The sequence below is a fragment of the Pectinophora gossypiella genome, chromosome Z (assembly GCF_024362695.1).
Source record: "Pectinophora gossypiella chromosome Z, ilPecGoss1.1, whole genome shotgun sequence".
In the NCBI taxonomy this organism is placed as follows: domain Eukaryota; kingdom Metazoa; phylum Arthropoda; class Insecta; order Lepidoptera; family Gelechiidae; genus Pectinophora; species Pectinophora gossypiella.
Window position 1 is genome coordinate 14,459,775 of NC_065433.1, and position 13,816 is coordinate 14,473,590.

The window sequence follows — 13,816 nt, forward strand, 5'->3', positions numbered from 1 at the left end:
ATAACGGGCGGAACTATTTATTCCCTGTCCTGAATTACGGTGATAATTGCTTCTAGTTTTAATCCAGATAAAAATTGAGACCACAAATATTGTACCTGGATTGAAACTAGCGTATGTATAGCGAGGTTTTGCTGGAGAAAATCACATCAGAATGTTTTTTTTACTATAAGACGGCGACATGCATACTAAATTTTAACTCATTCTGACATCGGGAAGGGGGCCAATATCAATTTGCCAATATAGTAAGATTTAATTTACTAGTAATTTTATTATGATTTATAGTTCTACCCACCCACTGTAGGTAATGCTAACGTGATTTTAAGGTACAGTCATGAGCAATACCATGTACCCACTTTAGAACCCTGTCGCACTATCATATTTGACATTTATTGAGACTTACGGTTTAATTTGTCAAAAAAGTTAATGTGACATGATTTCAAAGTGTCTACATATTAGTACTCGTGACCGTACGTAGTCGGTCCCAAAGTTAAAATGTACTTTAAAATGTGTATACATAGCTTATTTGATACATTTAATTTTATGAAATAATAACTGCTCCTGTATAAATGGGGGATACAAGCAAGCATGTTATTCGGTACTAGCATTTCAGAAGAAGTAGTAAAACTTCCAATTTCATTGTGCTCCGTAAAGTATTTTTGCTCAGTACATAAAGTCAGTCCTGCAACGGTTGATAAGAAATAAACAAGCAGGGTTGCTACAATTATTCTGGTAAAACAACTTTTAACAATTCATGCGACTAATTAAAACTACAATGGGAATGTTCAGCAAATATTAATCTATCATAATTTTATAGGCGACGGGTTGGTTATAATTATAATCGTTGTGTTCATAGTAATCTATCTTAATATTCAGACGAACGCAATATTACCTTCGAATTTGAAGGGTATACCGTTACAATACCATACCAAGATCATGTGATTCTGAACGAACGTAGGTTACATATCTATTACCTGGAATGTCTTGCCGGTAGCGCAGTCGGTAACGTAGATCTTGCAGTCGCCGGCGCCGCCGCTGACGAGCAGGCTCGTCTTGTTCGACGTGTCCTCGATGAAGCACACGTCACGCACTGTGCCGTCGTGCATCGTCAGCTCCACCTATCGCAACACGTTCATTTAGAAAGGAAAAAATGCCTTGTAAACATGAAATGAAATTGTTATTTCATTCATCAGAATCTGCTACTATCCTGTAGAGAAAGCGATAGAGGGTTGTGCTTATGCCCGCCCTTGTTAAACCTTTAACGTGACAAGCAATTCCGCAGTAGCGGGACGTACACCTCTGTCCTTACGTACTTCCTCTTTCATATTTGAAGGGTCCATTGTTAAACGTAATAAAAACTCGTTATGCATGTTTAATTTACGTAAGCCATTACAAATGTTCGCTAAGATATTACGCATTGTACACTTGTCTATTGTTCTAAATAATTAAGCAATAGTTCCAAATTTTCTTTTAAAGGCCCAGCTATATGAACAAACAATAGAATATTTGCTTTATCTACTACAATCCACTGACTATAAGCCCGAATAAACATATATTATAATTCTTAACAATATTATCATAATAACAAAATTTTCTCATTTCATTATTTAATTATTAGTACCACCCCTACAAAGTTTCGAATAGTAATTTCATACATTTGGCTGTCGATTTTGACGATGCCATCTATGCATCTATGAATTTGAGCTACAATTTATTTGCGTCGGGCCTAGAGTTTTTTCTTCACTTCATGTCCTATATCTGACAAAACAAATGAGCAACTCAATAAAAAGGTGAGTAACAAACAATATGACTATTATAAAGTATTAATCACTAAAATTCTGAAAATATTAAGCCGAAATAATTTTCTATCAATTAGATCACGAAGGCTAATCTTTGGATAAGATAATCTAAAGCATAGATAAGTATGTTATAAAAATAGTTTTGCACGACAAACATTAAAGAAGAACTGTTAGTGAATTAGAAAACACAGAAACCCATTAATTCGGAAATAACTAATGCGCCACACAAATTATAGTACAGATAGACCGGAACTGAATCCTATAAATCTAATTAATTTTAAATGTAAATAGTACCGCGTGTGTAACGTACATTAGAATATGTATATAATAAACCAAGAATTTTTGTGGTGATCCGACTTGGCATGTTTGATGAAGCGAATGACATACATACACTCGATATCCGCAACGATCGTCCCGTGAGTACATCGGTTAAACGATTAAACATGTTTGTCAATCAAGACGTAATTGGAGATGTAGATTGACGTTGAGCGATTGAAATAAATTGTGTATCCACGAGCTCTCCAGCCGTGGGAAACTCGAACTGACGATGGACATCGATTGACGAATCCAATCAAATTCAGTGGGAACACCAATTTTAATTTACCTCGAGGGAAATCCGATAAAGTGAACTAGATATCAATGACAGCTATTTTACTACTATTATCACACGTATGACCATAAAACTGCGATTGCAACCGAATTACGCTAAAACAATAGTACTAAAATACCTATTATACTTCGGATAATATGGTTTGAGAAGGCTATTATAGAGCTATTGATGACGTCCATTAAAACCAATCGATATATCAAGAGGCATGTAGTATAATAAAATATGTCCATAAAATTTAACAATAACTTTTAACGTCTTTATTATCACTTCAAGTTCGTGTTAGCAGCGTTTACTTACTTCTTGTCCTTCGAGATTGCAGGTGTGGCTGTTGAACCTCATCAACTTGACAGTCTTGTCGTTGGAGCCGGTGGCCAGCAGGTCGCCGGCCGGGCTCCAGGCGAGGCAATATATGCTGCCTTTGTGATGCTTCGTACGTTTCAGCAGTACTGTCGGCGCGGTCGGTGCACTGTTGTCCCTGCAAGTAATGCTCCTTGTTACGTTCCACATAGTTTTATCTAAAATATATCACTGAAAAACGACTATAGCCCTATAACTATAGTTCCTGGTTTAGCGTGGTTCATGAAGGATAGAAAGATATATTACAACCTAGTGCCAAAAAGACATACCAAGAAATTTAACTATTCTGACAGTAAGATTTCCAACATATCATGTATGATGATCAGGCATAACATATATATGTCTTATATATATAATTTATAAAATACATATATAATTCGTCTTTTTTGATGTGCTCAGGGTGGGTGAAAGGTTTGAACTCAACGCGGCATGAATGATGAATTAAAATTTTGCCGTTAATCAAGTAAAACCAATACGTTCAATACACGTATATAGTGTTTATACTTTCACCTACTGTACGTCACCAGAATTTGGAACAGTTTTCACTTTTAAATAAGACCAGTTTCCATTTCTATACGGTAAGCTTTGTGATTTGCAAAAAAAAAACAAGCGGGTGGGTAAATATAGATAAAAGATGTGTAATTCATTTGTAATAAGGACGAGGGATTATGCGTAGTAGTGAAATTTGCAGTCATGTTTATACTCAGAATACAGGGCTTTTTCTACAAAACATGTAGTCAAATTGACTGTTTATATTTAAATTAAGCAAATTAACAAGTACGAGATTCAAACAAGTCCATTAACTGTGTCAAAAAGAATGAATTCTAGTCTAGATTTTATTCTATCCAGATTTGAAAATTCATATGACCATATAAAAGTATTTCTATTAAAAAAATAAAACAAAATCTCTAAAAATATGTTGAATAAATAGATTTGTTTCATATTACGTGGTGCTATTTATTATTCGTCTTTGTAAGGCAGCAGGTGAAAATATCGCAACATTATTAGCATAACTGATTACGTTTTCTACTGACATTTAAAATCTTCGCTAAAAATAATAGTCTTCGACAATGACAAATTTTCACATATTTGAACAAGGTCATGGAATATAAAACAAGTAGTGGATGATTTAAAACACCCGTTATTATTAAAATGAGGCCATTACTACGTTTGAATAACATTTAATGTCCTATGCCGTGGTCACAATATCGCAATAGGTCTACAAAATTATGGGTTATGGGCATTTTGGGCCCCTCTTTATTTCTCTGCTATATAAATGATCTTTGCCAATTAGCGTTGGAACAATGCAAAATAATATCGTATGCAGATGATACAACCCTCACTTTCTATGCCGATTCTTGGGATAATGTCTTTAAATATGCGCAGCAAGGATTTGACAGAGTCTTCTGTTGGCTAGCTGCAAACTCTCTTACCCTTAATGCGAGTAAGACCAAATTCATGGCCTTCACAATTCGAAATCCTCCGTATAATCAGTCTTCACAGTACAAGATAGTTGCTCATTCGTGTTCACTATCCAGCAATATGGATCACTGTAACTGTCCGAACATAGTCCAAACAAACAGCATCAAGTACTTGGGTATTATGATTGACAACAACCTGACTTTTGATGATCACATTCATTATATGGCTAAAAAAGTGCGACAGCTCTCATTTGTTTTTAAACAGCTCAGGTATGTAGCAGATAAGAATCTTATTAACACTATTTATCTAACTCTCTGTCAGTCTGTGCTGTCATATTGTGTATCATCGTGGGGAGGTGCAGCTAAAACCCATCTCGAGGAACTTGAGAGAGCACAACGATTAATATTAAAAATATGCCATTTTAGACCACGGATGTATCCAACGGAGGACTTGTATGGAGAGAGCAGGGTTCTAAATGTACGACAACTTTTTGTCTTATCAGTTATACTTAGGCAACACGCTCAGTTAGAATTTACGACAGACGTATTAGTTTCTACATCTAGAAGAAAATACGCTGTTTGCCCTTCTACGTCTACCAGGACGAGCTTTGCAAAAAGATTTATCGGCTTTCAGGGCGGTCGACTCTATAATATGGCAAATCAACTACTAAATATATATCCAATGAACAGGGCTAACTGTAAAAGAGCTGTCACAGAATGGCTAATCGGGCTGACCTATAACGAAACAGAAAACTTGCTAGCGGTATTATCATAATTAGGTACTTGCAAAAAGTACTATTAAGTAACACACACTCTAAGAAAATTGCTCGCATTCACATACCCTCACACTAACTCACACATACACGCATTCACACACACACTCTCTCTCTCTCACACACACACCATTCGCACTAACACACATACACCGTTTTGATGTTATTAAATGATCCGTGTACGCTACTTTATTGGCACAAAATGGTGTGTCATACTTATTCCTTTAAGTGGTTATATTAGAGTATTGAATTGTTGTTAAATAGATCTTTTTACCTATAAGTACTTTATACAAAAAAGTAAGTTGAAGCCAAAGCCCTAACCAACATTACAAGTGCAAAGTGAGTTTGTTTATTACACCTTAACTACTCAACCTATCATCATATTTTTTTGCATACTCGTTGCCAGGGGCACAGAGGGACATATTTATATTGTATAATTTTATTTGCCGCTATAACCGAAGTTCACGCGACCGCAGTCGCAATAAACTATAATTGAAATTATTTTGATTGCATATAAAAATCAAATCTACAAGAACATGTAGAAGTAGGAGCTTTGTCTAGACCACTTAGTTTAGGTAATTCACCACAAAAAGGAGCAAACAAATTTCAAGCGGGTATAAGAAATATACATACATTTATTTTTTTTATAATATAAGTAAATAATAATATACTCAACATAAAATAGAAACTTCAGAATTTTTGTTTAACAAAACACGAGTTTAAGTAGATTTGAAATTTTAATTTGGAACATTAAGAATTAAAACCCTTATAATAAATACCCACTTTAAAGTTGGTAAGTGATGACGACGTGGCCTAAAGTGGAGCACGCTCACCTAGCAAATGCCCATTCACTCTAGCCTTGAATTTCAGATATATTGTAACCCTAGAGTGTAATCGAGTACGCAACCATTATCCTCCATTTACTTACAGTGAGAGCACATATCGCTTAGCGATATAGTGCCTTGTCACTCTATTTAATGCACATTTGTCAATTTGGTAACGTGGCTATCTAGCGACGTAATCTTGCCAAGCATTTCGTAACAGCCTGTGTGCAGTTTACAAGTCATGCCATGACACGAGTTCGCTACTTTCCACACATAGTTTTAACGTCCCCAACTCAAAACTTTGCGGTTGATCGGTTTTGAACAGTTTTGCTCGATACTTGATAATGTCCAATAAACACTCGGCTGTTCGACAAGGAAAACTTTACAACAAGAGATTGACCATGAATTTTGCGACTTCAAAGTAACAATCTATATTGACAAATTAATCTAAAGATCTCCAGATGTTTTACAGATCATAAAATGGAAACCTAGGTATGTCAATATCAAAATCAAAATCCAATCACTATTGGAATTCAAAGGCTAATAATGCAAATGGTGATTGCTTGTTCTCCGAAAGCTATTATATTTGATGTTAAAGGTCTAGCTTGGAACGATGGCAATCCCTGAATTTATAGCCGCTATTGAAGCAAGACCGAGCACACGGCCCCTGAGGTAAAATTGAAAGTGCATTGAAGTCCTATAGAAGAGCGTTGACCCTAATAATAAACTATGAAATAGTGACAGTGAAATTGTAAACTGCTAACGCAGATCGGAACCCACGTGACAAAGTAATGTATGCAAAATGTCTATCCAAGTACGTGTCTAACGCATATCCCGCGTGGAATAATGATCGCCTTGTGGGTCGATGACTTTGTGTTACTCATTGGGATTCGATTTTGCCCCTTGACAACCTTATATCGGAGTGTAATCGATGAGTTCGGGTCACCCAAACAACCTATTTATCATTTCCGAATCCTTAGTAAAATAGTTCGAACTTTGAAATGCAAAATTGTTTACAAAGGATTTACCTAACTATATTAATTTTAAGTTCATCGGTCTTTAAAGTCCGTCACAAGCTGTGTCTGAAGCAACTAGACAGTAAGGATTAAAAGGTCACTTTTGGATGAATTTGACATTTAGTAAGATAGAAGGATAATGCTGGATAATAAATCATTGAGGCAAGATTAAAATAGTTCGTATCGTACATAACATTCGCTTTTTTAAATACATACATAGGTACCAAAAACCTTAATATCCGTATCGCTTACAACACTGTACAGTGCTATATTTTCTTAATGTACCTCGGCAATCATTGCATATCCGAATACAAACGAATGCTAATTTCTATGTTCATAAATTATTAGATCTATCATGTATCGGAATTTGAATTCTTTATGGTTGTTTTGTTTTGGTGAAGATGGAAATAAAATATAAGTTTAGAACTAAAACCCGACTACGGAAAAATTACGCTCTAAAAGGTATGAAACAAGAAAATAGGTATATTTCTCTGACTTCGAAAATAGGTATTCTTCCGAATAGTGATGTTTAAGAGATAGCCGCGGTCGCATGCCGTGTGGTGAACAAACTCTTACGACAAATTGGCATATGACCACGGCTATCTTCTAAACATCACTATTCGAAAGAATTTCAGAGAAATTGACCTACCTATTTTCTTGAATCATACCTTTTAGAGCGACATTTTTCCGTAGTCGGGTTTTAGCTTTTAAACTTGTATTTTTATTTATATTATTTTGGGATCTTATTTAATAAGATAATATGATTCCGATACGTGTTTTATGCAAGATTAGGAGATAAAGCCTAGCTGGAACATGTCTGAGCAGTCACATTATCATTCAATGTAATTATTGAATATATACAAGAAAACCCGCAAGTAAAGGCTAGTAATATGTACATATTTGAAATGTGAATTAAGCCTTTAAAAAAAAATATCCTCGCTTTAAGTCCTCTAGAGCGCGCCGCATTGAATTTAGCGTGACGTCACATAGCCTATAATTACCGGATAATCAAGACGCTTCTAGTGACACCTCATTTGTTAAATTCAGACAGGTGGTTTAGAAGTTAGGTACAGACGTGCACACACACACACACACACATACATAGTTACATAGCGGTTAAACACATAACCCTCCTTTTTGCTTCGCCACAGTCGGGTAATTAGCGTTCGTTTGTATTAGGATATGCAATGATTGCGAGAGACACTAAGAAAATAGAAGCGATGCAATTTTATTGACTGATATTTAATATCTTACATAGTAGGTAGTATGCTTGCTTAACTTTGATGTTCATTTTTTTTTCAATATTGTTCAACATTAACACAAATGCAAAAATCAGTCTCTTAAGAAATTCTACAAAAGTTAATTAAACACGAAAGTATATTATTCACTATACAGTCTAAGTATATTTACGGTTTAATAAAAATCTAAGTAATTTTATTACCAAATACAAGGTACAAGAAAAAAATACGGATATTGAAAACTTGCTAAGTATTATACGTTAGTTAATTGGCAAGGGTAAGTATATCGTTCCACGTGCGCTACTTATATTGCCTGCCCTCTTGTCCATCAGTGTGTAATATTATCAACATGTTACGTATAAGCTGTCTCGTCGAGCCCGAAGGTCGATAAAACGGAATGTGCAAAAATACTGCGTATTACCAAAATAGCCGAGAAGTAATTTCGGAGTAATTGGTCATGGAACCAGGAAAGGTTAACGCGAAAGAAAGTCCAGGGTCGCGAACAGAGGTCGCCCAAAATCTGACACCGCTGGTTTTGAATACCTACGTTCACGGATTCGCCACGCAGATCATTATACTTATTTTAACTGGTATAACAACTTTTAACTCGAAAAGTAAACTTTTATTTGTAAGTTTTAATTCTGCTATTATAATAATAATATCACGGTCTGTTCAGTTAAAACTAGGCCAGGTACAGTTAAGTACGCTGTTATTATGTTTATAATGCTGTTGTAACACACGGTTATGAACTCGGGCAGTTTTTATTGGGGGGTCTCTCTAAAGGTCAGATATGTTATAAAAATATATTTAATTTAATTAAATACGCATGCATTTTATATATAAATGGCATATTTTTAATTAAAGACATTAAAGAAGTACTTGAATGAAATAATTATGCTTACGACGACTTACTTGACATCCTCAATTTTTGGATAGGTGCATATTCTGAGTGTTTTGGTGTTGGATCCGACCGCGTACAGTTTGCCATTGGGATGGAACTCTGCGCAGCGCACTGCCTGCAGGTCTTCAAGAACCGTCACCGGCTTGAAAGTGGGTCTCGACCCGTTGACTTCAGCGCCCACACCCACACCGCTTGCAGCTGAAATCGGGACTCCTTGATGACCCCCATTCCTATTTTGTGCCTGCGAATATTCAGATTGAATTAGATTTAGTATTAGAAACAAAAAAAATTGGATGAAAAACTCTTAGCTATTACGATTAATTTCTTAGGCGTAAAGTTTAATTGTCACGCAATAGAACATGATTGGAAAGTCTTATTCATTAGTGATCTGTATTCATTGGAGTGTATAAAAGTACTGATTAATTATGATTACCTACAAACTTATTATCCACATACAATGTAAAAGATTTTGACATCTCCAGTACTGTGATACTTTGAGTAAATAACTATATATTATGCAACATTATGCAACAACACTGAGTTCACACCGCTGATGCCGGAATATCTTTATAAGAAGACCTAATAAGAAAGGATGATAAGAAAGAGAATATAAGAGTGAAAACGATCGAACATTGAAACCGTTTTTCTACAGTAATTAATATTATACTGAAACTATTTAAAACGAATTAAAATTCGTCGTAGTCGTAGCCTTTTCTTTACATGGAACGATATTTTTCTAAATACAATTTGGTAAATAAGTTCTAGTACCTATACTAAACAAGAGTTTCAGTTTTTCAAATCATCGCCCCATTAAATGACTAACAATTGCAAAGCAAAACCGAGCACTTTTAAAATAAATAAGTTAAGAATGGTAAGAATATGTGGTTAGTAGAGTTTAAAAATGTATATCCTTAAAAGTTTATACGTAGCAACTTGATAACTCGACACTGGTCGCAAAATAACTTAGACGAGAACGGAGGCGCAGGCGTTTGCTAGTCAACAATAGAAAAGTTGTTAATGGTACAAAATGTTCTGAGTATAAAGCAGCTGACTTATACTCCACAAAAAGTGTGGTTCAACACACATCAATAGATACAAACTTATTCCTTATCTCAGTGCAACAGAGTTGACCTTTCGAGTATTGTACTTGATCTTTTTCGGAACGTATAGTACGCACTATTGTAATAGGTACGCCGTTACAACAGCAACCTTGCATTCTTGCACTTGAGAGGTGCAACGATAACGGTGCTACAATGACTTGTGGTGTGACAAGAAATGAATGCGGTTGATGCCGTGTTACCTAGTAACAAAACTTGTACGGTTCGACTACGGCCCCCTTCCGAACTATATACGCCATCTATGAGTGCGTTTGCTCAACATTTATGTGCGTAAATGTAGCAGCGCTTAACTAATATCGTAAGCCGAATGTATCAAATAATGTTTCATTCGCACTAAAGAGAATAAAGTATACCAGAGACTATTATATTGTTAACTCCCATTTGTCTTATTACTTTTTAAAACTACCAAAACCGTGTGTTTTAAATTATAATTCATAACTCGCGGAGAACTTACGTCTTTCAAACTTGCAAGTCGTTCAGACTGTGACGTTTAGAATTGATAGGTCAACAATAAGGCAGATATCTGGTAGGGTTATTTAACAAAAACAAGTATTGCATTTAAATAAAGTGAAAACCTAGGCTGTCACTAATCGCCTGGAAGAATTGAATTTGACGCATAACTATATAGTTTCAATACTAAGCAAACTCGATACAAATAATCATGATTTAAAAAAAGACCTTCTTTACATTTTATTAATATAAATATGGTTAGCTGTAAAGTTTATGACAAACAAAATAAAGCCTGAATTTTGACTCTTTTTATCGTGTGGATTGTGAGATGGAATACCAGCCTCAACAACTCTGGAGTCAAGGTTGGTGGGTAGGGTATTTTTTGGGTCAGTGTTTTTAGGTTTAATTTTGACGGTCGTCGTAGTAACAAATGAGGCCAGGTCATCATTCTTCCATGTAGGTCCCTATTTCTGGATGAAACGGACCTACGTTGTGAGTGCGGTATTACGCCACATGCCAGGGCTCGTCTAACGTTTTACCCCGCGTGCCCTGACGCCAATACGTACGCGGGCGGAGCTAATAAACGCCACAGAAAAAGCGGTCCGGGTGGCAAAATACTGGGCTGATAAAATATGTACGCTATGCTGAAGTCAAAAGTGGAATAGCCCGCATACACTTAAAGTTAATTCCCTATAAATTCGCGATATTGTTACTTACATATAAGTAACGTATAAATCCGCAAATAACATTTTTAATATTTCATGAGTCAAAGTAAACGTAGACATCCTATTGACTTAAAAGGCGGTATTGAACAGAAAAAACTATGTCCCGAGGATTATGACATCATGGAAGATGATCGACCGCTAAAGGAATCTTTAGTCACTCCAAATTAAACGATTCCGCGTAGAATATTCTCGAAAGCGAGCGCAGTCGATTATTATGTAAGTAAAAGAGGACTAGAAATGTTCAATATTTATGATAACTATGATATTGATGTGATTATGCTACATACTTATTATGTAAAAATTTGCAATGTCTTCTTTATTTATATTCCATTATCAATATTTATATATACCTACTTACTTATAACACCGACCTTCAAGTGTTGTCTCACTATTTTCGTGTCATTCAAACTAGTTTAGTGATAGTGGATAAGGTAACCGACAGGTAATACAGGTCGTCAATAGTCGGAACTAGTTTCGAAGTACCCCAGCTGTTACCGTGACCGATAACAAAGTGGAGATTATGGAAATATAATCGATATTAAGGATATAGTGAAACAACATGCATTTAGGTAATTATTAAAAAAAAAAATTACATAAGTCCACATCTCAGTATCTAAAATAGTGATAGTATACAGTATGTATACAACTTTTAACTTTGCATTGCAGTATTATGCAAAAATGCTACGTTATAGTGAAACGGGTTAATGTATTTTTCTTCTTATTTACGGTCAGAGTAGAACAGTTAAAGTGGCATGGCTTTTCGTTTCGTTTGCATGACAACGCCATCGACTCAACTCGTAATAGAAAGTGTACCTTGGCAATTACACTGCGGCTCTTTCATTCACGTTTGCAAGTCGAAACAGTTTGTTTACTTAGCCGTTGGTTTCGTCAACTTAAAACTGGCCTGTGAAAACGTCACTTTTCGCAAGTTTTTTATACAAACACTTCGTCATTCACGTCATCGATGTTATTATAGAACGTGACTAATACTAATACACAATAACGTATTTCTAAGATACTGTTATCAATAACTTCCTCCATTACAAATAAATAAGAAATCAATTGTGCTCACTTTGTGCAAGCCTATTTAAAAATGTCTAAAATTGCATAAGTCAATCAAAATACAATTAAAATCAAGTTAAATCTTCATGGGATGTTAATTGGCTTTTTATCACGGAGTTTAACTTATTGTAGTACATCGACGAGAATACGGCGGCATCACCACTTCCGTGGTATCATGAGGAATTCCATTTTCTTGGAATCATTTAAATCACGATACCTACTTTTTCAAAATAATATATAAGTGTCGATGTTGTCTAGGGTGGATCACGCTTACCTAGCAAATGCCTATTCACTCTATCCACGACATAAAAATCTACGGCGGCATAACGTCGAATTTTGATATTACGAGATGAACGAATCTTGTTTACGTATATCGATTAATACGTCACATAAAATTATTCCTACCGCCACTATTAGCACTATAAATGTAGTGAAATCTTTTCTGTAACTGTAACGCCTTTTAAAATGAATGTAGGTAATTCTCAATAAGTACAGACTAATTAAGTATAATGTAACTGTTATGTACTCGTATGATGATGCATTTCCACTTTTTTAAAACGTTGAAATACATGTTAACAGTTCTTACTATGACAGAGATAATAATAGGCCACTTGTCACTTTTCCAAAAATAAAGACACTTGATGAAATTCTCATAAAGATGCTCTCTTACACAATAAGAACTCGAAATTGTTTTTATGAAACAATACTAATTTCACAATAGAATTCACATTCGCATTGCACAAGACTGTCCGGGTATTACTTAACTAGAACTGTCCGAATTACCTGGAAACCTAAATTCGCCACATCAGATAAGCCTGGTTGGGGTGCGAAAATGTAGTAAGTACCTGTGAAGCGCGAGTGTTTCGTATTTATAAATATACCTAATATATAGATACGAGTATCGAACACATCCGTTACAAGCAGGACGGTGCGTTGCGGTTCACCGGAGCTGAACGAGGCCCGACGCCGCCGCTTGATTCCCATTCCCATAGTGCTATGTACCGCCGCATATAACGATAAAACACATTCGCAATCACAAAACGCATTTAGATATTTATTTCGCTTAGCTTGTGAGGTAATCATAACAAATAAGTCTAGAAAGTAAAAAAGACAGCGACATAGGAGCCCATTTCGTAATACTTACACAAAAGCAAACTAAACATTAACTAATAATTCCCTACCTAAATGCAATACAATCGTCGTATAATAACAAGATCGCAATGGAAAGTTAAAGAATTACCTGAAAAGCGGTGATCCGTTTAGGTGGCAACACTTGTGGAGGTCTATCGACTAGATTTTCCATGGAATGGCGTGTGAGAAATCCTTGCTTTTGGAAAGTAGTATTAGCTTTGTACGAAGTGCGGTTAAACTTAGTGGCGGGTGCCACAATCCGGTTGCCATTCTCATCGTCATCTTCCCACTCGGTCACAACGTCAGTGCGCACGTCTTCCAGTGAGCGCGAGCGGCTACAAGGGCAGGTCGTGGAAGACGAGGGGTTGGGGTTGCGCACCTGGCGCGGTCGCTC

The 13,816-nt window shown here is 35.8% G+C and overlaps 1 protein-coding gene across 2 annotated transcripts in view; it reads right to left on the minus strand.

The window, feature by feature from the left end:
- LOC126380679 (WD repeat-containing protein 47) overlaps positions 1-13,816 on the minus strand; it is a 63,916-nt gene that overhangs the window by 3,476 nt on the left and 46,624 nt on the right. For both annotated transcript variants that reach the window (XM_050030240.1, XM_050030241.1), the window contains 3 exons: positions 8,948-9,177; positions 2,704-2,881; positions 972-1,115 (listed from right to left, as the gene is read on the minus strand). In XM_050030240.1, coding sequence (XP_049886197.1) covers positions 972-1,115; positions 2,704-2,881; positions 8,948-9,177 — 552 coding nt within the window. The remainder of the gene's footprint in view (positions 1-971; positions 1,116-2,703; positions 2,882-8,947; positions 9,178-13,816) is intronic.